This window comes from Symphodus melops, assembly GCF_947650265.1.
Source record: "Symphodus melops genome assembly, chromosome: 4".
NCBI classification, from domain to species: domain Eukaryota; kingdom Metazoa; phylum Chordata; class Actinopteri; order Labriformes; family Labridae; genus Symphodus; species Symphodus melops.
The window spans coordinates 1,908,172-1,934,949 of NC_136694.1; the positions used below are offsets into that span (position 1 = coordinate 1,908,172).

General features: G+C 44.6%; 1 protein-coding gene and 1 long non-coding RNA gene across 3 annotated transcripts in view; one reads left to right on the plus strand and one right to left on the minus strand.

Annotated features, from left to right (window-relative positions):
• mmp24 (matrix metallopeptidase 24) overlaps positions 1–26,778 on the minus strand; it is a 94,821-nt gene that overhangs the window by 20,899 nt on the left and 47,144 nt on the right. For both annotated transcript variants that reach the window (XM_079341888.1, XM_079341887.1), the window contains exons 2-5: positions 16,664–16,812; positions 14,611–14,727; positions 6,456–6,555; positions 5,315–5,519 (exon numbers count right to left, since the gene is read on the minus strand). In XM_079341888.1, the coding sequence (XP_079198014.1) occupies positions 5,315–5,519; positions 6,456–6,555; positions 14,611–14,727; positions 16,664–16,740 (499 nt within the window). In that variant the 5' untranslated portion in view covers positions 16,741–16,812. The remainder of the gene's footprint in view (positions 1–5,314; positions 5,520–6,455; positions 6,556–14,610; positions 14,728–16,663; positions 16,813–26,778) is intronic.
• Positions 20,042–26,778, plus strand: part of LOC306822758 — a 52,920-nt gene continuing 46,183 nt past the window's right edge. The window contains exon 1 of the long non-coding RNA XR_013778950.1: positions 20,042–20,294. This is a non-coding gene — a long non-coding RNA (uncharacterized lncRNA). The remainder of the gene's footprint in view (positions 20,295–26,778) is intronic.

The window sequence follows — 26,778 nt, forward strand, 5'->3', positions numbered from 1 at the left end:
TTGGGTTGTTTTCTGGAGATCTTGACCTATTTATGGTGTTTCACTATTTTTGTTGTTTTGTCGAGTTCTCGGGAAACGATCACAGAAAACCAGAGCTGTCTCAAGATAATGGAACAAATAAGTCAAGTTCTCATTAAAACAATGGGAAATGGACTTTGTTTATTTTCTAGTCTTCTGACTACTCAAAGCGCTTTCACATGGCAGGTCACATTCACACACTGATGGTAGAGGCTGCAGTGTGAAGAATCCATCAGAGGTTACTTATCCCGTTCGTACATCGGCAACGAAACGGACGGAGAGACTTGGGATAAAACGTCTTCCCAACAGACACATCGGACGTGTTAATGCAGGAGCTGGGGATCGAACCCCCGACCCTCCGGTGGAGAGACGACCGACTCAATGCACTGAGCCCCAGCCGTCCAAGAAAGACTCACAATAATAATCACAGGGAAACAGAGGACAGGAAGGAAGTAAAGTGATTCTTTACTGAATACATCTGAATATTTAATTATAACACCAAGTGATTGACAGAGTTAAAATAAATGTATTATTACAAGTTTTTAATCCAGCACGGGTAGTCTGTTAATATGAGTTTGTCTTAAGCCACGTTTCCACCAAGCGGTCCGGTACGGATCAGTATGGTTTGGTGCCGTATGTGTTTATACAACCAACTGTGCCATATTTGGTAGGTGGCGTGGAAGCAGGATGCTGATAGCTGTGTCAGCTACGTGATAGCGTCACATGATAGCAGCTAATCGCTAACCCGCTAATAAATTCAACAAAGGAGAAAATCGTGACACAAACAAAACCAACGCTGGAGGACATCCAGCAGTTCATCCACTCTGTCACGGACACGTGACTCCAGAAGGCTGTGTTTGCCGCTCTTATACAGGAAGTGATGATTCTTTCGACCAATCAACAGACGGTAGTGTTTAGCTCCACCTTTTCGGGTCTGATCGATATTTTTGGCACTACAACGGAAGGGCAGCACAAAGTAGGACTGTACAGGTCAGTAATTTGGGGATCTTTCCCGGCTTTAGTCGATGGAAATGCCACAAAATGCGTGAGGTACGGGACGAGCCGAACTGAACCGCTCGGTGGAAACGGGGCTTTTGGAAGAGGTTTCACCGGCTCACGTAGAGGCTTGAAGCCGTCTGATGAAATGACTAAAGCTTGTTTGGTTTGAGCATCCAGTATTGTAACACTATGTGATTTTAAAATGAGGATCAGGAGAAAAGTTCAACTTTAAGGAACAATCCCACAAAATGTATGAAATAGAACACCTGCCCGGTCTGTCTTAAAACACATCAAGATAAACCGCCATTAGACAAAAAGCGATGTTTTATACGTCTGCTCTTTTGTGAATACAAAGGATCAAGCCAAAGAGTGGAGGAACATTTACTTTAACTGGAGACACTGAAACAGCGTTCAGACTTTGCAGTAGTTCAAGTGTGTAAAACCTAAAAGTCAGCAGAGACCCAGGCTTGTGTAAAAGGCTAGAACAGAAATGTCAAGGATTTAATAAGTTAGCAGAGGCAGGGCGCTTTCTTTCCTCATCCATACAGACACACTACAATAGTCTTATGTGTTTGCTGATTATAACTCCAGACCCGGAGTTCAAACACATATTGTCTGTTTCAGAGCGCTCTCTCTGTATGTTTGTCTGCGTCTGCCCTTGCAGAGGATTACGGTCTTTTCTTTTGTTTATCTCCACTTTCTGCATCTTAAGACGAGACACTTCAGAGGGTTCATGGAGCAAGCTGAGTCAATTTGTCTGCTGAGTTTAGACAAAGCAGAAAACAAAGAATTTTTCATGCCCCGCTTCAAGTGGAGAGGAGCGAAAAGTGTCGGGACCTGGATTTATGATGTTCTTAACGATGATTCGAAAATGAGCTTCTTTTCTGCAGGAAGAGTGATTATAATAAAATAGCCAATATAATCTGAGCTCACAGAAAGGAAAGACAAGAAAGCAAAGTGGTCACCTGGTGTTTATTTCTTTCAGAATGAGTAGAGATCATCCGCCGCCGCCGCCGCTCTGAGCCCTCATGTTGAAAATCATTCAACTTGTCACTGGCGCTCTTTTCCAAATATTTGATATTCCCTGTAGTTTCGTCTTTTACAGATCTTATGTCTGGAAAAAACGCTCTCAAATATGAAACGTGATAAAAAACTAACGGAGCAGTGTTGTTCTTACAGCGTCCGTTGTCAACAGGCTGTTGTCACATAGACAGGACGCACAGTCAGCGCTTTTCTGCCCGCAGAAATGCCAGGTGGACACTGAGTGAGTGATGCAGAGAAGAAAGTCTGGTCGAGTTAAGATGAGACTGGAGCAGGACGCACTTGTTCATGATGGATTTTAGAGATATTCTAGAGTAGATAAAAACATGATTGTACAACCTACATGTGAGTCAAGTTTAAGAGAACAGAGGACTTTAGATTCAGAGCGAGGGCGACCAACAACGCTACTGTTAAAATGATTTCTAACCACAGAAGAAGAGAACATCCTTCAGCTTTATAGTGTTTACAGGCAGGTAGAGATCAGAGTCATCTGCATAACATGTTTGACTGTATGGTATAACATCGCCCAAGGAGGGCCAGTTAAGAAAAGGAAGTGACCTAACGCCTCGTCCACACGTAGCCGGGTTTTTGTAAAAACGAATATCCTGCCCCGTCTACAAAAAAACGTACGTAAACATGACCTCGTTTTTAGAAAAAAACTTCATTCATCCGTAACCGCAGAAGTGCGTTTTTAAGCACATGTAAACTGTTTCTGAATGTAAACGCAAGGTCGCACGTGACGTAAGAACATATTTAGTCGCAGGCAGTGACGTTTCAAAACACAAAAAACCCTGGTTACTGACGTCCACATGCAAACGCATCAACAGAGAATCTTCACTTCGGTTGAAGGTTTTTAAAAGCTTCGTTTTTGATAAATCAGCGTTTTCGTGTGGAGGAGAGGCCGAAACTTAGAAAGATATCTTTGTTTTGTGAGATACCCGGCCACATGTGGACGAGGCCTGACAGGAAGTCGTGTAATGCCTTATTGACTCATCTGCAGATTGTTTAAGACAAGGTGTCACGTGGACGAGCCCGTCGACGGCGTTGAAAACATGATAAAGAAGGCGACAAATCTCCTCCGCTCAGCCGTTTCAGCGTCTCGTGTCTTTGACAGCGACGTTTGTTCATCTCTCCCGCAGGTGTGAAAAGGTTAATGACGGTCCGTCCCTCAGCAGCCACAGAGAGAGAGAGAAAAGGTTTTAAGCCGAGGTGAAAATGAGGACTGTTTGTCCTCCTGACGTCCTTCTGAAGCTGATACCGTGAATTAGTTTTCGTAGCTTCTGAGAACTTGTGCCGTCTCACTATCTGCTTTCTAATCTTTCAATTACTCTGCGTGTGTCCGTACGTGTGTGTGTGCGTACGTCTGTGTCCCTCTGTGTGTGTGGAGGGATTTTAGAGATAAGGAGGCGTTGGTGAGAGCACCTGGGTGAACGCACGCACACACACACGCACACACGCACACACACACGCACACACGCACACACACACACACACACACACACAATGCGTCGTGACCTGATCATGCAACTCTTTGGTGTCTTCATAAACACGAGTCGTATTTCTTTGGCAGTCTATCAGAGAAATACGAGTGTGAAATAAATCTACGCCACATCATATTAACACGACTTCGATGCAAGTTTCCTGATATTTTCCGGGACAGTTTCACGCTGGAATCGGACTCTCACACTATCTTGTAATGTGGTGTGGCAAATTTAGAGCTTCTCTGCCAGAGATAATTCTCTTTTCTGCTAATCTCTCAGAGCAGATTCGTCTCTCTCTCCCCCCCTCCATCACTCTGCCTCTCTATCAACACGTTAGTTATTCAAGCAGAGGGAATCTGGCGTACGTCGTTTGTCAAACAGAGATAGAAGACTTGGGATGAAAAAAAAAAAAAGCTCTACAAAGTGACGTGTTTTTCTCCCTCTCTCCGTTTTTCATCCACAGCGTCTAAACAATGTGGCGCTCAGAGATAGAGGACGTCTTCACATTTAGAAATGACATGTTTTATTAATTCAAGCCATAAATAATTGAATCAGCTGGTATTTCATAACTGTCAGTTCACTGTGTTAACACAGGATGCAATATTCATCAATTAATCCCACTCAAGGAAAAAAAACTCACTAAATATGAAATCTTCCTCCCGGAAAAATTAACAAACGTTATTTTAAAGACTGACATGCTAATATTGTTGTGAGCTCTCCGTCTGTTAAATAGCATTTAAAATGAGGACACAGTGTGTTTATATGATGCCTGTTTGCATCAACTTTGAAAAAAAAAAAAAAAAAAAATGGCCGTTATGACAGCTCGCCAAAACTGAAGCTGAAACATTCGGAGCTCTTGGAGCGGTTTGATGTTTTGGGGCGGCTGTGGCTCGGGAGTGTCGGGGGTTCGATCCTCAGCTCCTGCAGCCACATGTCCACTAAACCCTGAGTTGCTCCCACTGCTTCATGTGTATGAATGCCATCCGTGTGTGTTGTATAACTTTGACCTGTGGTGTAGAAGTGCTTTGAGTATTGTGAAGACTAGAAAATAAACAAACAAGCTCGAGACGATTTTGCATTCACAGACAATAAAATATGGTATAAAAGACCAGTGAGGCTCCTGCAGCGCAGAATATTCAAGATTTAAAGAGTTGAAGAGAGACAATGAGAGGAAACTTAAGGGACAGAAACTCAAGAGTCCATAACTCTGACTGACTGTACGGTGGCCTGTAGGCATCAAAGGTTCGGCAACTGATGCAACGACGCACGTACGCACAGCTGCAAATACAGAAACGCTAGAAGGTCAGCCTTCACGAAGGGAAGTGCTCCAGGCCTGCAGGGGGCGCTCTGTTCACTCACCAGAGAGAGTGAGAGAGGTCGGTACAGAAAGTGTTGTTTCCTACCACCCACCGTGTGACACAAGAATCTGCTGTGGATTCAACCCACCTGAGGGATCTCAGTTTTATCTGGAAGTGAAATGTGGGTAGATGCCGTCTAGCTAAAACCCTTTTCCTTTGTTGAGCAGCACAAGCAGCTTGTTTGGTCGACTGTTTCTCCGGTTGTGGTTTAAAAAAATGGCCGACGAGCGCTGCTTCGTTGTATAAACAAGCAACATTCTTGATAGCACACGAGCCTGATCTTATTAGAAGTTTCACTGGATGTGAAACAGACGAGGACGAGCCACAGAACAGAAGAGATCACTGTGAGGAAAACAGAAGAGTCGGGTTCTGTAGTCCTGAATTATCTAAAGGACGAGTACAAAGATGATGACTCACCGTCATGGTTGGCGTTGCCCAGCGTCCACGGCTCGTCAGAGTCAAAGTGGGTGTCTCCTCCAATGCCAGCGCCGGGGAAGTACGCGTGGGCCAGGAAACCCCCCTCTCCGTCGAAGGGAGAGCTGTCACCATGGAAACCAGAGGCAAAGAAGATCATGATGTCAGCCTCCTTCCCCTCGTTCTTGATCTCCGAGTACGGCACCTCCTGAGTGAGAGACGAGACGAGCGGGGTTAAGAAAGTTGAGACAGTCGGGGAAACGGAAACACGGAGCTGACGGCGAAGCGGAGGAACAAACAGCTAATGACAGGAGGCAGTTTAGTAAAGATCACATTAACTAGACTCAAAATAACACTCCAGCTCTGTGAGCATCCTCCGAGCTATAACTACAAACCGGATCACGACAAAAAGAATGAAGAGTAATCTGTAGTCTATCTATCTTCACCCTGCTGCTCTGCCGAAATCCTCCAGACTTCACTCCCATGTCATCACGGACTACAAACCACCAGAAGAGTTGTCTCTAGATGAGCTAGTGCCCGATAAATGTGGAACCAAAAGGGTTCATTTTTAATATTTGTGCAGGAGAGTTTCCACTCATAGGATGGGAGATACTTGCAGTGGAAAGAAAGCGGGAACAGGACCTCGAGTGTACCTTTCAAAGTAAAGGAACAGGAAGCACTTTGTACTGTTAGTCGTTAAATAGAGAGAATCACTCCCATGATTCCTCGACGGCATCGTTTGTTAATGTTTTGATTGAGAGCCCCCTGGTGGTGGAATTTAAATTCTGTGCATAGAGGGGTCAGAGGTTACATGAGGCTTTATAATGATTAAATATTCAGGACAAGGGTTCCCAATCTTCCTAAAAAGAAAGGGGGGCGAGTTTGCAGCGGGGATCCCCATAGTCCCTGGAGGTGGTTAAGGTGTACAACGTAGTGCACAGCGACACACAAACACTAAGAGGTCTATTGAAACACGGCCAACATGAACTCTAATACAGAGCTCTGTCATCGAGCCATTGCTGATGTCTTTACAGTAAATTAAACGGAAAGCAAAATTAGTTTTTTGTACTTTCCTCGACTCCAGGAGGGATCATAAAAAAAAACAAAAGAGTCACAAAGAATAAACACATAGTGTTTCTCTGACCTGGAAGGAGAGCGGAGTGACGGTCTGCCACACGTTGAAGGCTTGTCGGATCGCTCTCTGAGTATCCTTCTCACCCACTTTTGGGGTGAAGTTTGAGATGCTGCAGGAGAGAGAGAGAGAGAGAGAGAGAGAAACAGAGAGAGAGAGAGAGAGAGAAACAGAGAGAGAGGGAAAACAAAAAGATTACACTTAGAAAGCTCCAGCAGCCATAACACATCACATCACCATAACGCCATATTGGTAATAATAATCAGGATAAGCGCCGTTTGTACCAGCTGTTTTTCACCCCCCAATGTCTGTCCTGTCATCTTTTATAAATGTGTTGTTTAAGATTCCTGTATGTGTCGGCTACATTCAGCAGCAGCCTGTGTCGCTGCGCGTGTTGATGCATGTGCAGCTATAAGGGACAAACAAGGCAGAAAGGTCGTTAGAGAGCGACCGCAGGACGACGAACGTGCCATCCATGTTTATTTGGCAGGGAGACGAAGATAACCTGCTTCATCATCAGTCTATATACTGAAAGATAACACTTTCATGTGATGTCTAAATAAATAAATCCTTCTCCTTTGGATCGTGCCACGATAAACAAGAAAGTTGAACGAGTCTGGAGGGGACGTTGGAGGACAGATGGAGTGATTGACAGAAGTTTGTGTGTGTTTGTGTGTGTGTGTGTGTGTGTGTGGGGGGGGGGTGTGGGGGGGGTTGAGGAGAGAAAGAACATAACAGCAGGGTAAGACAGCAAAGTTCATTTCACACACTCTGCCTCTCAACAGGGGGCCAAATGCTTTGTCCCCGACCAGAAGAAATACATTATGGAAATAAAAATAAGCCCATTAAACACTGGCTGTACAACCACTTCCATATATGGGCACAAAGCAGCGTACCGAAGCGAAACGTACAACTCCATGAGGAGTACAAAAAGAAATGTTTTCATGCTGTGTCTGTACATTTTATTGTCGGAGTTTTGAACAGAGGAAATATTAAACCTGCTTTGAATGTTCGGATGAGATGTTGAAGCTGAGGGTTTAAAACGTCCTCACGTCCTGAACACAATCCATACATCACATGCTGGGACTTAAAATGATGGCTGTCAGCAACTATTAGCTAATCGTGATTAATGAGAAAAATATAAAGCGCAGTTAGTAAAACCCACCACCAGGGGGCTCTCAATCAAAACAAGAGAAGATGACGTTGAGGCTGTCGAGGAATCATGGGAGTGATTCTCTCTGCTACTCCACTACGATGAAAATGAACGTTGTCAAGATGACTGAGTAGCAGTCCTTGCTTCCTGGTGTCGCGTGTGTTTATGTGGTAATGATAAAAGTGTTGTGTCTGTCATGGCGGCCGCCGCTTCTAGACACGTCCTGTCACATCTATCAAGTTAAGGATTACTCTGGCTTTGTTAACCGTTGTGTCAGTGCTAAAAAGAAAAAAAGAAAAAGAAAAAAAGGAGAGAATTGAAAAGTGAGACAAATAGGCTGCAGTTCCTAGAGTGTCCACTAGAGGCTGGCTGCAGAAGCACAGGAAGTCACATACACACCCATTCAAAAGTTTTTACTGCATACATTAACATGTTTACAGCCTGGTTCTAAAAAACAATCTAGCACTGAATGTTTACTGGGGGCTCAACGGGCACACACGGTCCGGGTGTTCATTTTCTTTTTATATCGTATCCATTTTTATTTTATGAAGGATGAAGGTGGGCGCCGTGTAACGGTTTGTCAGGAGGCTTAAAACCCGCCTCAGGTCCAGCTCTCAGCCTGTCGTTAGCTTGACTCAAAGTTAGCCTGAGACAGCATTTCCAGCACGGAGACCGCCATCCATGGGACTGCAGCGCCCCCTGCAGGGACACACAGGGGACTGCAGCGCCCCCTGCAGGGACACACAGGGGACTGCAGCGCCCCCTGCAGGGACACACGGGTGACCTCACTGATGCTTCGTGCATTCATATTCCCAGTCTGTGGTTTGGACAGAGTCTGAGTGGTCTCAGCTAACCTTAAAGTAGCACGCCTTAAAATAGCGTGTTTACTCCGCTTCGTGTTAGCTAAAACGTCGAGCAGAAACTACTGATGCTGACAGCTGTTAGCGTACAACACGACAGAACTGTGGGAGAAGCATGAAGAGCACAACCATTTTCACGAGTCTGTGAAATTGATGGATGTTTAGTGGTGATTTACGTTGTTTGTCCCGTCTCTCAGTTTAGCTGTTTGCTGACAGTGGACGTTTAAGCATTTTATAACTGTCTGCTCACAAATCCCTTTATAAAATGTATTTAGAAATCCAACTTTACAACCTAAGGCCCTGCAATCTATGTGTGTGTGTGTGTGTGTGTGTGTGTGTGTTCCAGGCACGCAGCAAGGTAGCAGTTGTCTGATTTGAGTAAATGGTGTGGAACGTTACTGCAGTCCAAATGACCTGTGGCCAAAACACACAGATGGTGCACAGTTCTGCACACCCAGACACACACACACACACACACACACACACACACACATAGCTGCATATCCAAAGACAGCAGCGATACACATCTAACACCTATAAAGAAAACAAGCACTCCACACAACTGAAATATAAAGTTCAATCAGGAGAGACAAAGGCAAAAAGAAAATTATTTATTACAATGGATAACATCGTAATAAATAGCGCTCAGATTACACAAACTCACATCGTCATGCCTCCAGGCGAGAACACAAAACTTTCTGTTTCTGCTTCTCGTCCTTTTTAATCTAATGTGCTTTGTTGGCAGGAAAGTTGAGATAAACTGAAACATCGACATCAAAGTGAAGCATCTTGCATTTACTCCCTCTCCCTTGTCTCTCTCTCTCTCTCTCTCTCTCTCTCTCTCTCTCTCTCTCTCTCTCTCTGCTGTTTTTTGAAAATTCACCTCACTGTCCTGAGGCATCGATGGAAATTTTCGTTGAGAGACACAAAGTTGCATAATCCTGCAGCTACAGCATCTCACAGGGGGTGATAATTCACAGTTGCCAGCAGCCTTGAAATTCCTCCAAATGTGTCTCTTTGCATTGCCGTCAGTGTCGTGTCAGCACGCGGCTCCAGCTGCTCCAAAAACTGCTGCTCAGAGCAGAGAGGAAAATCCTCCTGACTGAGCCCATCAATATCATGAAATATCACAGACTTCCTCTGGATCGGAACAAAGTCAGCAAACTGAAAAACAACCAACTTTAATGTTGTTTTTGTTCTGTGTAGAAGACTGAATCTCAGCGGATGTTTAAAAACTGAATCACAGGGAGAAACGGGATAGGATTGCGCCCTGTAATGACGTCAGTGATAAAACTGTATTAAAATCAGTTGAAGTACAGAATCCTCGATCCTTCGGGGAAGAGGTTTTCTGAGGATGAGTTTTAGAAGAAGTTGGACAAAAGTGTGTTTTGTAACGTGAGGGACAAAAAACAGCAGCAACGTGGCTGTAACGCTTAATATTTTGTCAGTATTTAAATAAACTGAAATACATGTTAGTGGATATTTGTAGCTGGATGCACATGCACCTCACAGCTGGAGACTATCCCTATCAGACAGGAGGGGGGGCGGAGTCACCAGGACGTGAAAAAACAAAGCCGAAGTTGCGTACGAGTCCACTAAACGAAGCGTTCCGAATCCGAACTAAAGAGTGGAGAGGAACATTCTGGAGAACAGGAAACAGAATGCAGCAGGTTCATCAGTGCACGGAGAACGTAGAGATGGCGTGCAGACTAAGAGTTGTTCATTCTGTGTTAATTTATGTGCAAAATAAAGCAATGAGCTAACTAAAAAGCACTAACATTAGCCTGCTAGCACAACAATGTAGGCTACAGGAAACTGCAGCTCGAACAGCAGACAGTTTTTCCCGCCGCTTTCCTTTAACCATAGAAATAATATATATATAGAGTTAGGATAGGGTCTATGGTTTTTCCCATATATATATATATATATATATATATATATATATATGGTTTTTCCCATCTCCTCGGCAGCAGCGAAAATCAGGATTGTGCCCTGTAATGACGTCAGTTAAAAAAAACCTCGCGGGGAGGCACCTGTGATTGGCTGTAAAGGAGTGAGACATCTGATTGGCTGCAGACTAGAAAAAACTAATTTGTGGATCAGAGTTGCGCTAGATGAGTCTCAAAAGTCAACACACACACATATGCAGGGAGGTTTACAAATTAAAAGCACCGAGACAAATGCACGTTTGACAATTCATATATAAATGTAAAAACTTCCAAAAACGTATTTTCCATTTGTACATTTGTGAATCCTCACAAATGTACAAACCATATTTTTACATGTTAATTTTTTTTGCATTTATATATGGATTGAAACACATTTGTGTGTGCATTGAAAATGCATTTGTGTATCGAGTCATATTTATATACAACTCCCAAATACATTTGTGAGTCCTTATTCGTGCTTTTATTTCTGTGTGCATTTATTCATCATGAGGCTGTTCAGGCTGAAAGCAGCTGCAGAAAAAAGGCAGAGTGCTTGGAGAAAGTATGCTTGTTTCTTGCTAAACAATAGATATATGATGATAGATTATAGGCGACAATATTCTGAAAAAATTGTGCAATGGATAAACAGAACAATAACAAATGACAGAAGGATAAAAGTCCCACAAAAGGGAAATGAGATGACGTTCAATTTGCTCCCTCCAACACCAGTTTAAACATCATTTATTTTATCTTTTATAATTTGGTCATCAGTAATAATAAAATCATCGAGGTAGAATTATGTCTCCTTCAGAAACGAACCAAACTAAGTTAGACACGTGCGTGCGAGACAGGGCTTAGAGGTGCCTAAGAAGGAGACAAATGAAGTCACAGGGATTCAGCCTGAACAATGGCAGCCGGTGTGAAGACACCGCTGAGCTGCAGGAACGTGACAGGTGATAGCAGGTGAAACATAAGGACGGGGTCTGAGGCGGCTCGGATACAGTAAGGAGTAACCAGATAGGCCTGTGATCGCACTCTGCAGGGTGTGGGTAACACTAGAGTGGGTTAGAGCTGTAATGCAAGAGAGCTGGGATGCCTTCAGTGCCTCGAGGGAGCGTCGTAATTTACATTAGGTCTGTAACGGTCTGAGTGGTGAGGAGGCAAGGGAGGAGTGAAAAGTGAGGGAAAGAAGGAGATAAAGAGATTCATACTTCTGTCAATACGAAAATGGATCGGATGGTTAAAAACTCAAAGAACAAAAACACACATTATAATAATTACAAACATTATGATTCATAATCAAACGGGCTCATTGGTGACCCCTGTGGGGACAAACTGAATTGCAGGTTGGACCAGACAGTTTGTACTTATTGTAACCAAAGACTGCAAAAAATCATGGACAACAGAAAAGCCACTCCAAAGCGAAGCCAAAACATTTGGAGCTCCGCCTACTGACAAGCTGCAGTACAGATCAGAAGCTCCGCCCCTTCCATGTTAACAGATGGGACATGGGTCTAACTTTAAAATCAAAATGCAACGTTCTGAAAAATGTTTTCCACCAAAGTAATCGTGCTGATTTACTCCCCGGTGTTCGCTCTCCTTATGTCATGCCATAAAAGTCAATATAATGTCATGATTGACAGCGGTGTTGACGAATGAGGCTCCTGCATTGCTGCGTGCACCACATCATTAGAGTACAGGCGAGTAAGAAGACTATTAACACTCTTGTGTCTGTATAAAGTTTGAGGCAGCAAACAACAGCTGGTTCACTTAGCTTAGCCTTTAGGCTGAAACGTTCCCTTCTCGGGTAACAAAAATCCACGACCAAACTAAAGCCAACCAGAATGTCGTGAATGAACGATGTGCTCTCAGACACTTTGTTTCTAAATGAAGTTTGCACAGACAAACGACGCACAAGCAGGACTCAAAACCCCACATGGCAGATAATCTGAGTCAGAATAACGTTGTTACTTTGTGAAGCACATGCCCATCTTACGTAACTAACCGTTGAGCTGTTGCATTTATTTCCCCCGACAGTAACTGGATTTGAGATCAGAGAGCTCCTGATAATGGCTTCATATGAAATATACCGATTATAGAGGTTAATGAGGAAGCTAATGAAGAAACATGTGGTTAAAGGATGTTAATGTCCTTTGAAACCAAGAGGTGTGTAAATCAACGAATGACAGCATAAACAGAGGATAGAAAGGAGCATGAAAATGTGGGAATGTGCGAGGAGGACACGTGGTTCAATGGTGGTTACACTTTTAACGAGGAGCTGCCCAAATATGCAGGGTATTGTTTCAATCTGAGTCATGACACTGAGGCTTATTTTGGATTTGAATTTTAGAACAGGGGAGGGACTGAGTGGGAGAAAACGAGAGGCAGAGAGAGAAAAGTGAGCGAGCGAGAAAAATGGAAGCAACAGAGGATAAAGTGGGCAGAAGCAACAATGGGAGCTGCTGCGATGTGTTCAATATCTCATGGGACAGCTCTAATCTGCATTAGACCTATATTACATGGCTGAGCTGCTGGTTTGGTTTCTCACATCATCCAGCATGCAGACAGTGGGAGACAATGGAGTGAGGTGGGAAGAGAGGAGAAAAGAAGAGAAAGACAGAGAGACACGTGGGTGGATGTAATGCAGGGATACGAGATGCATTCAAGGTCCCATGAGACTGAGCTAATTTACATTAGGCCCAGTCGAGTTCAGGCAAGGAGAGAGAGAGAGATAGAAGGAGACAAACAATCAGAGAGGAAGAGGAGGAGGAGACACGGAGAAAATGTTTGAAAAAGAGAGAAAAAGGAAAAAAGGAAGGAGTGAGAAAATTCTTAAATGTAAAAATGAGTAACGTTTCCAGTTTAGATAACTTCAGAAGCCAATGACAGAACAACGATGGATGGATGGAGGAAGAGATAGATGGATGAAAAGAAAGGTGGGTTGATATTGGATAAATTAAAAGGATTGGTAGTCAGATGGATGGACGGAATTGCTGGGTTTATAATGGATGGATTAAATAAAAAGATGGATGAAAGGAAGGAAGTAAAGATGGCGAGGCTGGTGATGGCTGCACGGAAGGATGATGGAAGACAGATGGGTTGATGATGGATAGATTGATTCAATGGATGGATCGATGGATGAATGGATGGCTGGAGGGTTGGATGGAAAAACAGTCAAGCTTGTGATGGATGAATGTATAATTCAAAATGATGGATGGCTGGCCGGAAAAATATGTTGGGAGTGTTGATGGACGGATCTTCAGAACAACAAACTGATACGAGTGTTACAGCTATTGTCCTAAAGTGGCAGAAAAATTGATAAATTATGGAAAGAAATTTCAACAGGATGAAACATAAAGATAAAATTAGAGGCGGAACAATAGAAAGTTATACAGAACAAAAGAATGGAAGATGGACTGACAGGCATAAAAATGAAACAGTACATTATAGACAGATAAATGATGAATGATAGACTGAAGGATGGACGTGTAGATGATGGATGAAAAGATGTGGATAGATGGATGAGTGAATGGATCTTTGGATGAATGGATGGGTGGATGGATGATGTTTGGATGGATGGATGAGCAAATGATCGATGAATGGATGAGTGCATGATGGATGTGTGGATTGATGATGAATGAATGGATGGATGGATGTGTGGATGGTTGGATGTTTTGATGGATGGATGTGTGGAGGGATGGATGGATGGATGTTTGGATGGATGGATGGATGGATGGATGGACAGATGTTTGGATGGATGGATGGATGGATGTTTGGATGGATGGACAGATGTTTGGATGGATGGATGGATGGACAGATGTTTGGATGGATGGATGGATGGACAGATGTTTGGATGGATGTTTGGATGGATGGATGTTTGGATGGACAGATGTTTAGATGGATGGACAGATGGATGTTTGGATGGATGTTTGGATGGATGGATGGACAGATGTTTAGATGTTTGGATGGATGGATGGATGGATGGATGGATGGACAGATGTTTGGATGGATGGATGGATGGATGGATGGACAGATGTTTAGATGTTTGGATGGATGGATGGATGGACAGATGTTTGGATGGATGGATGGATGGACAGATGTTTAGATGGATGTTTAGATGGATGTTTAGATGGATGTTTAGATGGATGTTTGGATGCTGAATCATAAAAATGACGGATCAGTCAAACACCAGAATGTATCAGCGTAAGCAGAGAAAAGATAAATACCTGTAGGAGATCTTTTTATCCCTCCACTTCTGTCCCGTCAGTGCGTAGCGTTTATTCCTCTGACGGCGGCTGGTGTGAGGATGATCTGGAACGCCACAGCGAGGTCTCCTCATCCACCTGAACACAACATGACACACTGAAATGTCACTATGAGAACCCAGTGCTGTGTGAAACCTCATCCATCAGAGGACTAACCTTTGCTTAGCTTGTCTTCTTCTATTGATGTCAACATTTATATTTGACTGAGTTTCCAGTGGCGCTTCGTCTGATTATGTTTTGACTTTAAGGAGGGAAACAGTCTCACCCTGTTCACCTGATGGTAAATGGACTTGAGCTTGTATATTTCTTTTCTAATCTTCTGACCACTCAGAGCTCTTTGAGTATTCAGCTGTATTCTCTGGAGTTAATGAAGACCTAACATACGGTGGCCAGAAATACAACTCATCTCAGTGCTGATGCTGCTCTTTTCTACTGTGGGGAAAAATGCTGATGTGTGCGATAGAAATGTGTCAGTTTTGACTGATAAGAAAGTAATTATGTAAAATGTAATCTCGCCTTGTACACTGCAGCGGCGTCATTTACATGAAAAGTGTTGCTTGACACGAGGCACGAATATTGAACAATTCTGCCAAACAGATCAAACTGAGTTAAAGTTGATGTTGACTCTCATCACGTTCTTTTTTTCACATCCTGTCTGATAAAATCAATGTTTCCCCTTTAAAGAGTATTTGATCATACCAAACATTCAGGCATTCTGCCGGGAGTCCAAAACCTTTCAATCTCACTTTTACTTTCTCTTCATGTGTAGGTAGGACCTCATGATGTAGGAGCTACCGTCAGCCTGTCTGTGTCCGACTTATTTTCACCTCAGACAGGGCTGTCGCTCCCGAACACAGAAAAACGAGCGACAGTGTGAGACGCTAAGTTCAGAGCAGAACAATGTCCGAGCGACTTCGATGAACCAGGAGAGCGAGTACGAATCCGTGTGATGATCACCAACAATCAAAAACAGAGAGGGGCCTGACCTCGGCAGACTCTCCCTCATGCTAACACGTCGACAGAGTGTGTTTAAACACTTTGTGGCTGTTTGTGTGGAATCAGATATTCTACTGGAAAAAATGACAAAGCTACATCTGTGTCTGTTGAATCACTGAAGAAGTGTTCAAGTAACAAAAAGTGGTACATCAAGAGATCCACCAGTTGGGAAAATCAAGACGATGCAGACGGCCAAGTTTCAAGAGTTTAGCCGATAGCTGATTCTTTTATCAATGTTTTATTTCATGCCTTCTTTTAAGACCCGTTTCCACACAGCAGTCCGGTACGGATCAGTACGGTTTGGCACGGTTTGGTTTGATTAAGCCCGATCCCGTTTGTGTTTCCACAGCCACCTGTGCCCTATTTGGTAGGCGGCGTGTAAGCCGCATGCCGATAGCCGCTACATAATAGCATCATGTGATAGCAGCTAACCACTGTTTTCTTTGCCGACGTCACACAGGAAGTGACAATTCTTTCGACCAATCAGCGGACGGCACTGTTTTTTTGGGTCGGTTCGATATTTATGGCACCCCAACAGAAGCGTCCCAAAAAGTAGGGACAGCATTAGTGTATGGAAACACTGCAAAATGCGCGCCGTACCGAGATAAACAGGGCTTTAGTGGAGGACTCCCACAATGCAACACTTCCTCTCATGTTTGACATGAAAACACATCAGTGTTTGTTCAACAGGTGACTTCTCTTCTCTGAATCAGCTGTTCGGTGTAGATGTCAGCATTTAATTAATTTGGTACATCAGACAAAAATCGGCTCCGACATCGGTTCATGGCTCAATATTTGCCGATGCGTCGATTCCTGTCAACAGGGCTGATACAGATGTTGAACTGATTCCTCGTTAACTCCAGAAACCAGAACGTATAGTAATGCAAAATATGAATTAGGTGAAAAAAATGACCTATACCTGTAACATATTTAAACAGATTTCATAGGGCCTGACTGTAAAGGTCATAAAGAAGTCTTATTGTTAAAAAAAAAAAACATCCGCTAACTAGTGACTCACTCGATAGTTGTCTCGTCCAGAATTCCCGTCACGGGAATGCCGTAGAAGCGCTGCATGGCGGCCACAGCAGACTGCATGGCTTTCTCCTGCCGCAGGTCTGACGTGCGGACGTCGTGAGGCAGCAGGTAGCCGTAGTTCTTCAACCATGTCTGAGAGAGAGAGAGAGAGAGAGAGAGAGAGAGAGAGAGCAGACACACAGAAGAGGACGTTAAAATGACTTCCACGACACAGTTCTTCTTTTCATTCGACAGAAAAGAGCGGCACATTCATTGACCGCACTTTTTGTGAGGAGAGTGGCCGTTGGTAATCGATACTGATGAGTGAGCTCAACCACATGATAAACATGCTGCACAGAGCGCAGAGCTGATCCTACATCTGCACTCCTGAACATTTCCAGAGACGTTCAGGAGGACTGCTGCTGAATTTCTCCTGAACTTCCATCACGCACCTCGAGGTTATCCCTGTCGGAAAGGGGGCGGGGTCTCCTGAGGTACGACTAGCAGACGAATTCTCTTGATTACATCCTGCTGCCTTCTCTCAGTCAGCTCACTCTGACTCTCTGCAGAATAAATACGAGGAGGCTGGAGGAGAAACTCCGGGTACAGTCTGTGTGAAAAATGACCCTTTTTTTTTTTTTTTTTACTTTTTGAAGAGTTTCTACAAATGTGAAAGCTCTAAAAGAAATACGATGTAGCCATGAAAGAACAGTCTTACACTTTCATTCTTTCCAGCAGGGGGCGACAGAAAGATCTCCGTCTGTATTTAAGTCTAAGATGAGCCTCCTCCTAACTCTTTCCTCACATCCACATGTTGATGACGATTAAGTTGGTTATACTTCGGACATCGTGTGATTGAAATCAAAGACTTCAAATATGGCAAAAAATAAACCAAACCAAAATGGCCACTTCCACTTCTACAAACAGTTATTATATAACTGACACCCGTAATTTGGAGTGAGTGTGTGTACAATAAAAGCAGAAGCATCGCCCGTCACATGTCTGCATTTAGTCGAGCGCTCCTCTGATGTGGCGGAGCAGAACAAAAGGAAGGATTGAAGGGTGGAGTGTTGAACTGCAGAAGGGATGAAACGGACACAGAGGGACTTATCGAACCTGTCTGAGGAAAAGGCCCAGACAAAGACATGAAAGGATGAAGGAAGAGCTTTTTAGGCGAAAACTTCTGCAGAAAATTAGATTCACAGCGATCCAAAATCGATGCGGAAGCCGCAAGTTTCCTCGGATGACTCTTATTACGTTGTATTTTTCACTTTGCCTGCGCGCCTGTCTCTTTAATATGACATTACACAAGCTCTCAAGTCTCCTGAGAGAGAGAGAGAGGGGAGAGAGAGAGAGAGAGAGAGGGGGAGGAAAAATGGAGACGAGGGAAGGAAAGAGGCAGGACATTTTAAGAGAGGAGAAGAGGGAGAAAGCAGCTGAGGTGGACGAGGGGAACGAGGGGGGGGGGGAGAGATAACGAGGGGGGAGGCTGAGTCCTTCTCTCCAGTAGGTCATTAATATTTCAAAGTGTGTGCCAGCCTCTCCCAGCCAGTCCAAGCCCAGAAACCTGCACTCAGCTACAATATGAACGTGAGCTCTACTCGCAGAGAGTCCGTCCGGCGTTTCCCCCTGACACAGAAAACAAACGTCTTTTAAGGGTTGTTGATATAAACACGTCTTCTGACTGGTGCAGGTGATTAGGGGGATTGTGATTGGTTGCAGGCTGTTCATTAATTAACAGTTTAAACTTGCATGTTTCAGCTGTCCGAGAAACTATAAAAGGTTTTCAAACATTGGCGTCCATAGGCAGAACAACAGAATCTACTCGAGGCCAGCGTTTGTGTCCAAGTTGTGTGTGGAGCTAACTTGTTCAGATTGTGATCCTAATCTGCTTTTAATCCTCGGTGTAAATGTGAACGCAGCGCGCCACATGGTCCACGAGCCGAGCTGAAACCCAGCGCTTACAATCCAATTAAAAATGTTGTGTTGGCGATAAGACGCCACTGTTCTCTCACAAAACATCTCAATCTGACTCGTCTTATTGCATCTGCTCTGCTCAGATAAAAGACATGAAGAAAACAGCTCCCGGCAAAAAAAACAATAAAGCTCATTCAGCGCGACTGTCAGGATACAAGACGTCCATTTAATAAAGACAAAAAAACCATGATTGCAGAGTTTAATTTATCACCATGAACTCCACACAATGCAATCCAAACAAGGGCCGAGATTTCATTTAGAGAGGGACCGGCTTCCTCAGGCCTCCTCTCCTACACATCATAAAGACTCTTCTTCTTCTTCTTCTTCTGTTAGTTCTCATGTTTTTGTTTGGATTCTTGTACGACGGCCAACAGCAGCAAATGACCTGCGACAAACTATTGACGTTACACCGACAGAATGTGCAGCGACTTCATAAACTACGCACAACTGTGACACAAGCTGCAAAAAAGCCAAATAACTGCATGAACGTCAAACTCGAAATACATAAACTAAAGTAGGGCCCGATCGACCCGATAAACAAGATATCAGCCGATATCTTTTACTGTGGGGCTTCAAACCTGCAGAAACCTGCAGAGACTCCTGAGACCTGCAGGAGGAGCTGCATGTGTGATTATTTATTCTGCAGAAAGTCAGACATAATCAGGATGCTTTAGATCTGATCGATCCGTACAGATGGACAGGTCTGAGCATGTTCGTAGACTCCCCACACAGCGCCCTCTGCTGGTGACACAGAACTGCAGCTTTAAATGAAGAGCTGGTCAGAACTGATAATCCCTGGATATCGGCTGATTAACGGTCGGGACCGTCAGCTTCTGTATCAACGCCTCATGGAGTTCATCTGTTCAGCTCCTGCAGGTAACGCTGCATGTCAGCTCCTCACCTCAGCGCTGTGTGTGTGTGTGTGTGTGTGTGTGTGTGTGTAGATGCATGTGTTGCTGTCTGATATTTGCTGGTGAGTAAGTGTGTTATATTTTGTGTGCACCCGGCCTTTGAGAGTGTGTGTGTGTGTGTGTGTGTCTCTGCTGACGAGTGGGCCAGCTGCTGCCGGCTCATAGGAAGCAGTTTGAATAAAATTATTCACCAGCTGCTATTATACAACAATTACTACAGAGCCATCAAAGCTCTGACACACACACGTAAAATTAAAACTACTGAGTTACATTTCTGTTAATAAATGTTTAATTATTATTTTTCTCTGACTCAGACAACAAAGATTCTCTTAGCTGGTGTTCGGAGAAACACACACACACACACACACACACACACACACACACACACACACACACACACACACACACACACACACACACACACACACACACACACACACACACACACACACACACACACACACACACACACACACACACACACACACACACCTCAGAAACAGTGAGAGAGGACAGGAGGAGAAGCTGCTGAGGAGACGATTCACTCCTGAGCTCCATCGTTTCAGGAAGACTGCTCCACATGTTCTCCTGACATGCACAAACAGGAAGCGGGGGCAGGAGGTCTCCGGGGTAAGACAAACAACAAACATGGATGCTGCTCATAAGATGTGTTGGAGCCAAACTATGAGTTTGTTGTCTGGAGCCTGATGGGTGCCGTGGTTTTAAATCAAGGCTCCAGGTGAAGAGGTCGTTCTTCCACCTGGGATAACATCAGAAAGTGGATTTGTTTGGTATATTTAATAGACGTAGCGGTTCGTCTTATGGTTCTGTTTATAAGTTGTTTAATAATATAAATGGATGCAAATATATAAATTACACCAACGGACTGGTTTTATTTCTTAGAGTCGAGCACGCGTCCAAAAACAGCGTCCACATTCCTACAAGAGGTAAATCTACACAATGTTGGATTTGTTCAAATTGGTCACGATAAGATGTGTGAACGTTGAGTTGAAAGTCGACGTGCCCTCCATGTTGACGGCGGCGATGACATCAGGTCGGCGAGTGGAGCTCCGAATTCCTTCACGAGTTTCTAAGTCGTTTTTCCGACGTGAGCAGTCGTTTATTTACATTTCAAAACTTCTTATTCCAATGTTTCCGAAACCTCGTGAATACACGGAGAGCCACGCCCGTTAGCTTTGTGTGTAAATGAAGAGATAAGCCTCAAGTTGGTGTTACAAGCTTTGCACATCGTTGTTTGTGATATGGCTCAATGAAAAGGTCAGCGCTTCATCATTTGGTCTTTTTTTTTTTTGTGAAATCATTTTGTTTCTGTGAGCAAAGTGAAATTATGTAAACGTCCAAAATAAAAAGCTGAGGTTTGAAAAAGTGGAAGTCATTAAGTTAGAGCAAAAATAAGTCAGTGACTGTCGTGTTGCAGTCTCAGATATTCAGATGATGAATGAATCAGATGAACTCATTAAAAAAAAAAAAAAAAACTGAGATAAAAATTCTCTCTCACTGAGTGAAGACCAGAAAAACTGCACGCTCTCTTCATCGCCGTGGAGGATTAATAACTACAGATCCGGAGCAGCATGAAGCTAAAGTTGAAATAAACATGTTTGAACTCTTCTCAGCTCTTGAAACGTGAATTTGAGATATTTTCATTTTTCAGAAGATAAAAGGAAAAGGGCGAGCGGAGTCCAAATGTGCAATGAGTTTTGATTTCCTTCTCATGCGGCTAAAAAGCAGCTCAGAGGTTTGAAGCCTCTGCTCTTGTTTTTTTTTTTTTCACCCTGGACGTCTCTCGGCCAAGCTGTCCGTTTGCATCTACGTCCACCTGCCTGTCCGTCCTCCTGATTGGCCGTGTCTCTGTCTGTCTTTCTCTGATGCCTCGACCTGTGCGTCAGCCTGCTGGGGCGTCTCCTTTTCGTCCGTCTGCCGGGATAAAAATAGACCTTATCTCCCCCTGCTAAACTATTTACCGCCTCTCAGCTGGAGAGCATTGGGTGCAGAGCCACCAGGCGCTCGCTCCTGTCCAAACTGTGTGCAGAGGATCTCACTGAATGTCAAAATAAAATAGTGGCAAATGTCAATCATCAAGTCCCGGACAGAAGGTGACGTCTTTAATGAGCTGTGGCTGGATTCACACTGAGTCTGACGTCATGAACCCAGAGCACACAATCAAACTCCCCCGGGTGTCGCTAAGTGAATAAGTCTTAACTTTAGCCGCGCGGTGCAGCACGTCGACGTCAGAGCCAAAAAAAGCAGCACCTGGAGGGAGGCGAGCGAGCGCTCTCCTAACATGCTGCTGATGAGTAACGTTGAGCTGCTTCTTGTGTTAGTGCCCGCGCTCCTCGTCCCTTCTTCAGGCGCATGTCATCACTTTTATTTTTAGTAACTTCCTCAGGTGTGACTGCCTTCTCCTTTCACCGCCCGAGCTTTTTGCCTTCTTTACTTTGAGGTTTGAGGTGTATTTAACAAACAGCTGATATATATTAAAAAAAAGGTAAACCCAGCAGGGTAAGTCATTTTTGCATCGGACACCTCTGCGTTTATTATCCTGTCTCGTACTCATCACCCGGAGGGATCGAGCAGTGACGATGTTTAGAGAAGAAAGAACGGGGGTCGGTCCACATGAAGAACCTGACGAGAGCGAGGAGCGAGGTTTCACCTGTGGATGAGACTTCCAGGGCGCCACACAAACAGGCTTTAAAGACGTCACCATCAGTCTGCAACTTTATGATTGACATGTGTTTGTGCACACGCCTGCATGCACACACGCCCCTTCAGTGGACTCTCTGCAAACTGCTGCAAAAAAAACAAAGAATGGAGTCTAAAAGTTTTTATCACTGACACAACGTGAAGCTTTTCACATAAAATAAAAAGCCTTTTGGTTCGGTCTCAGTCCCTCTTTTCTTTATTGTTAAACTGTACAGGCAGTGAATGAGTCAACTGCACGTGTAGTAGCTGTTTGCCTGGAGGCTTAAGCCCCGCCCCTCGTTACTACCATGATCTAAAGTTGGACAGAGTCAGTGTTTGACCTCGTCTGAGCCTGGTGAAGAGGATCTCAGAGGACGTGAATCACCTCCCCGGCTGCTTCGCTGCAAACGTCTTCGGACGATAATGAAAACCCTCCGAAGAAATCAGAAGTCAACAGTCAGCGGGGCAGAACGGCGAGTGATTAATGAATGAAATCACCGCTGCGTGCTGCTCCCCGAGAGCGACTGGCTGCTGCTCCGGGTTTTTATATTTGTGCTGAAAATGAAAAGCAGTCAGCGTCGTTTTGTCAGGACAGATTCCCTCGCCAGCTGAGGACGGCGTTTGTTTCTTTACACAGAGACGAGTTCTTCTGCCCGCTCACGGGACGCGACAAACGGATATTAAAACTCTGCAGGTCAGCTCTTTGAGCCTCGTGATCACCTGGCGTGCATTCGGTGTTTGTGCACCGAGACGGAGAGCACTGCGCGTCCGTCCTGTCTCCATGACAACGGTCTGTGGACAATGATCGACACAGCTCCGTTAATTTCTCTGTTAATGTTTCATGTTTGTTTTCCGGAGACGACAGAAGACCGGCTGTGACTCACGGCGCGACATCGAGGATAAATGTGTAAAAAAAAATCAAACCAGGACACGTTGGGAGAAGTGAGAGGGGCCGACATGCGAGCGAAGGATTGAGGCCGGATTCAAACCCGCGGTGGCTGTGATGAGGAGTCAAGAGTCCGTGCAACACGACCACTAGGCCATCGGTGCATCTGTCACTAAAACTCAACTGGTTTCCTTTTTTTTTAAATGTAACCACACTTCAAACCTTTTATTATGCTGTTTGTTTGATCCCTGGAGCACACACACACACACACACACACACACACACACACACACACACACACACGATGTACCGCTCTCAGTCTGCATCCAAACAGCAACAGCTCCTCGCCGTCAGGGAGGCATTTGTCACAAATGTTCACCAAATCTTTCCCTCACACGCTCTCTCTGCTCGCACGGCGCCGGCTCTGATTGTTTCTCGTCTGTCAGAGGAATCTGAGCGGGCCGGCTCGGGGGGGAATCTGACGAGATGGTAAAAGCTCCGCCGCCGGTTTGATGTCTGGCTTTCTGGCATCTTGCTCGGAGCAGGAGGAAGTGCAGAGCTTTACCTCCGACTTCTGTGTACGTCGCTTTGTTGACTTTGATCATTACGCGAATACATGAAATTATGTCTTTGCTTCCTCATTTACAGATTTTTACTTTCTTATAAAAACAGCAGAGTGAAAGTCTAAAACTGCACAACGATATGTTTCATCAGTTTGACATTTCTCCCAGTCGGCTCTTATTTCTCTCATGTCAGATGTTTTTGTTCAGCCTTCCAGCCTGTCAATGGTCTGGAGTTTTGTTTTTGACACCATATTCAGGGAAGGTAGGAAGTAGGGCTGCTGAGGATTCTGCAGATCCGCCTCCAATCAGGATCCGTCTGCAGAGAGCACTTCCTGTTTTGCATATCACACGATAAATCCCTGACATATATTAACCATGAATTTCCCTTACATAGGCGCACCTGGAGCGCTGACCTCACCTGGCAGCCCTGCAGCGTTCGGCCCCCCCCAAGAAAGGCTTTTTATAAACCCATCAGATTTAGTGACTGCACAATACTAAACTCAATCTGGACAAGTTGGACAACTTAAACTAAAGGTTGTTCTCCTGTATAGACTTTCAGATCGTTTATCTGGACCTCGACCCAGCTGTGATATTTTAGGACACAGCTTTAAAAGCCTTCCGGAAACCAGCTCCGCACATTTTTTCTTTCATCTGGGCTCCCTGAGAACTGAGCGGAGGACGTGTTTGTATCTGAGAGAGACTAAGAGCAGAGTGAGAGCAGCGACTGTAGGAGTGCTGACTGTGAGCTGTAGTAATAAAGCTCTAACACAGTCAGGGTCAAAGGTCACGCCCACCGGGGCCAGCCGAGCTTCAGATGTATTCAGTCATGCTGCTGTGAGGCACTTTGGATAAAAGCGGTATCAGATATCAGATTGTTTGTGTCAGGTGAAGATCCTGAAGGTCTTAAAAATGTCAAACTTTACAGACGTCAAAGATAACAGTTTAGACGGTTCAGTCGAGAGTCAAACGCTCTCTTTCATTTGTTATTCACTAACAGAGACCAACAGAGGAAGATATGGATCTATATTCACTTATTAACGTATGCATGATGGAGGAGATCGACATGATGAGCGAGCTTGGATTATCTGAAGATTAGGGGATGAAGGTCAGGATGAAGGTCAGCGTGGAGGGATGAAGGACGATGGAGTCAGCCGATGCGACCAGCGTGAAACGGCCCCTCGTATTGAAGGGTCTTTAAGCGGCAGGCCGAGCTGGTCGACGTGAACGCCTGCACCTTGAATCAGTGGTCAGACGTGTGAGCAGGAAGGTGAGGAAGGCCAAAGTGTGCATCGGGAACACCTCGGGTTCAAGTGCTGAAGCGAAGACGACTGAGCTGCTGATGATGTCACACGACGCACGCACACACGAATACAAAATCAGATTGACGATACGGACTCGTATCGTTGAACAGATTGAAGTTGGATCAGAATCAGACTGAAGCTAAAAATTTACAAAGTTATTACGTCACATGAAACCGTTCTGAAGAACGCTCAGGTGGGACTGATGGTCTCAGAGCTATGACCTCATGTCTGTGGTGTCATATAACACTAGACACACACACACACACACACACACACACACAGTCCCAGGCTGCATGCTATAAGACACACCGATCGATGACTGCCAGGACATAGATGATGCAAGGCCACTGACCCCCTCCGAACACACACACACACACACACACACACACACACACACACACACACACACACACACACACACACACACACACACACACACACACACACACACACAATCTGACGGGGTAATCAGAGAGTCACTGATCTACGTCACTTCACTTCAACACATCAAGAGAACGAGCTCCCTGCTGGAGATGTTTCTACATTAAAGAATAAACATGATTATACTCCTGACAGACGAGCTGGGCCTCGTCCACAGTCGGCCTGTGGACCGTCTACAGAGTATCCAGAAAGCTGCCACGCCACGCTGGTATAATGAATATAAACGTCTTCATTAGGGATTCTTAAAAACATTCACTTAATGTATGATCAGTGATGAACATTACGGCGCTACGCTGTAATAATCGGTACAAGCTGCAGGCACATTATATCATTAAATTTACATCTCTGTGTGAAATTGTTTCCTCTCTCGTCGTGCCCACACTCGTCGAACGTAAACCACGCTCTGTGTCCTGCAGCGCACCCGGGGAGCTCACGGAGGAGCGAGACACTTTTCTCAGAAAGCACCATCTCTGATATCCATTTTTAATTACAACTGCACTTACATTTCCATCCTGCTCAGCTTCTCATGTCACGAGGCTCCGCCGCTCTGCTGGATTCCCCATCAAGAGCTGCGACCCGCGGCTTGCAGTGCAGCAGGAAGGCTGCAGGATGCTGTGTTTTCATATCTCGCATCGTGGATGATCCTTTAAATGATCGCCAGTCCCGAAAAAAAAGTCGCCATTTATATCCTTGTGATCAGGTGACATCATGATGTCAAAATACTCAATCTAATTTTGCATCATACTGTAACTCCACTGTGTCCCGTGTAAATGTGTGTGTGTGAGTCCTGACTGTCTACAGTGAGGGAGAAGCTGGAGTCCTGCTGGCTGTGTTGTTGTCAGAGCTGTGTTTACATGGACGGGACGGCCGGCTCCTCCCCTTGTGTATAAAAGCTGTTTTAGTCAAGAAGAAGAAAATACTCACTGATTATTAGGATGAAGAGTTTTTAGATCATTCTGTGTCAGTTTACATGAAGCTACCAGCTAACTAAAGAGAGCTAACATTAGTATGCTAACATGGCAATGCAGGACACAGGTGACTGAAGCTACCAGCTAACTATAAAGCGCTAACATTAGCATGCTAACACGGCAATGCAGGACAAAGGTGACTGAAGCTACCAGCTAACTAAAGAGAGCTAACATTAGCATGCTAACACGGCAATGCAGGACACAGGTGACTGAAGCTACCAGCTAACTAAAGAGAGCTAACATTAGCATGCTAACACGACAATGCAGGACAAAGGTGACTGAAGCTACCAGCTAACTAAAGAGTGCTAACATTAGCGTGCTAACACAGCAATGCAGGACACAGGTGACTGAAGCTACTAGATAACTAAAGAG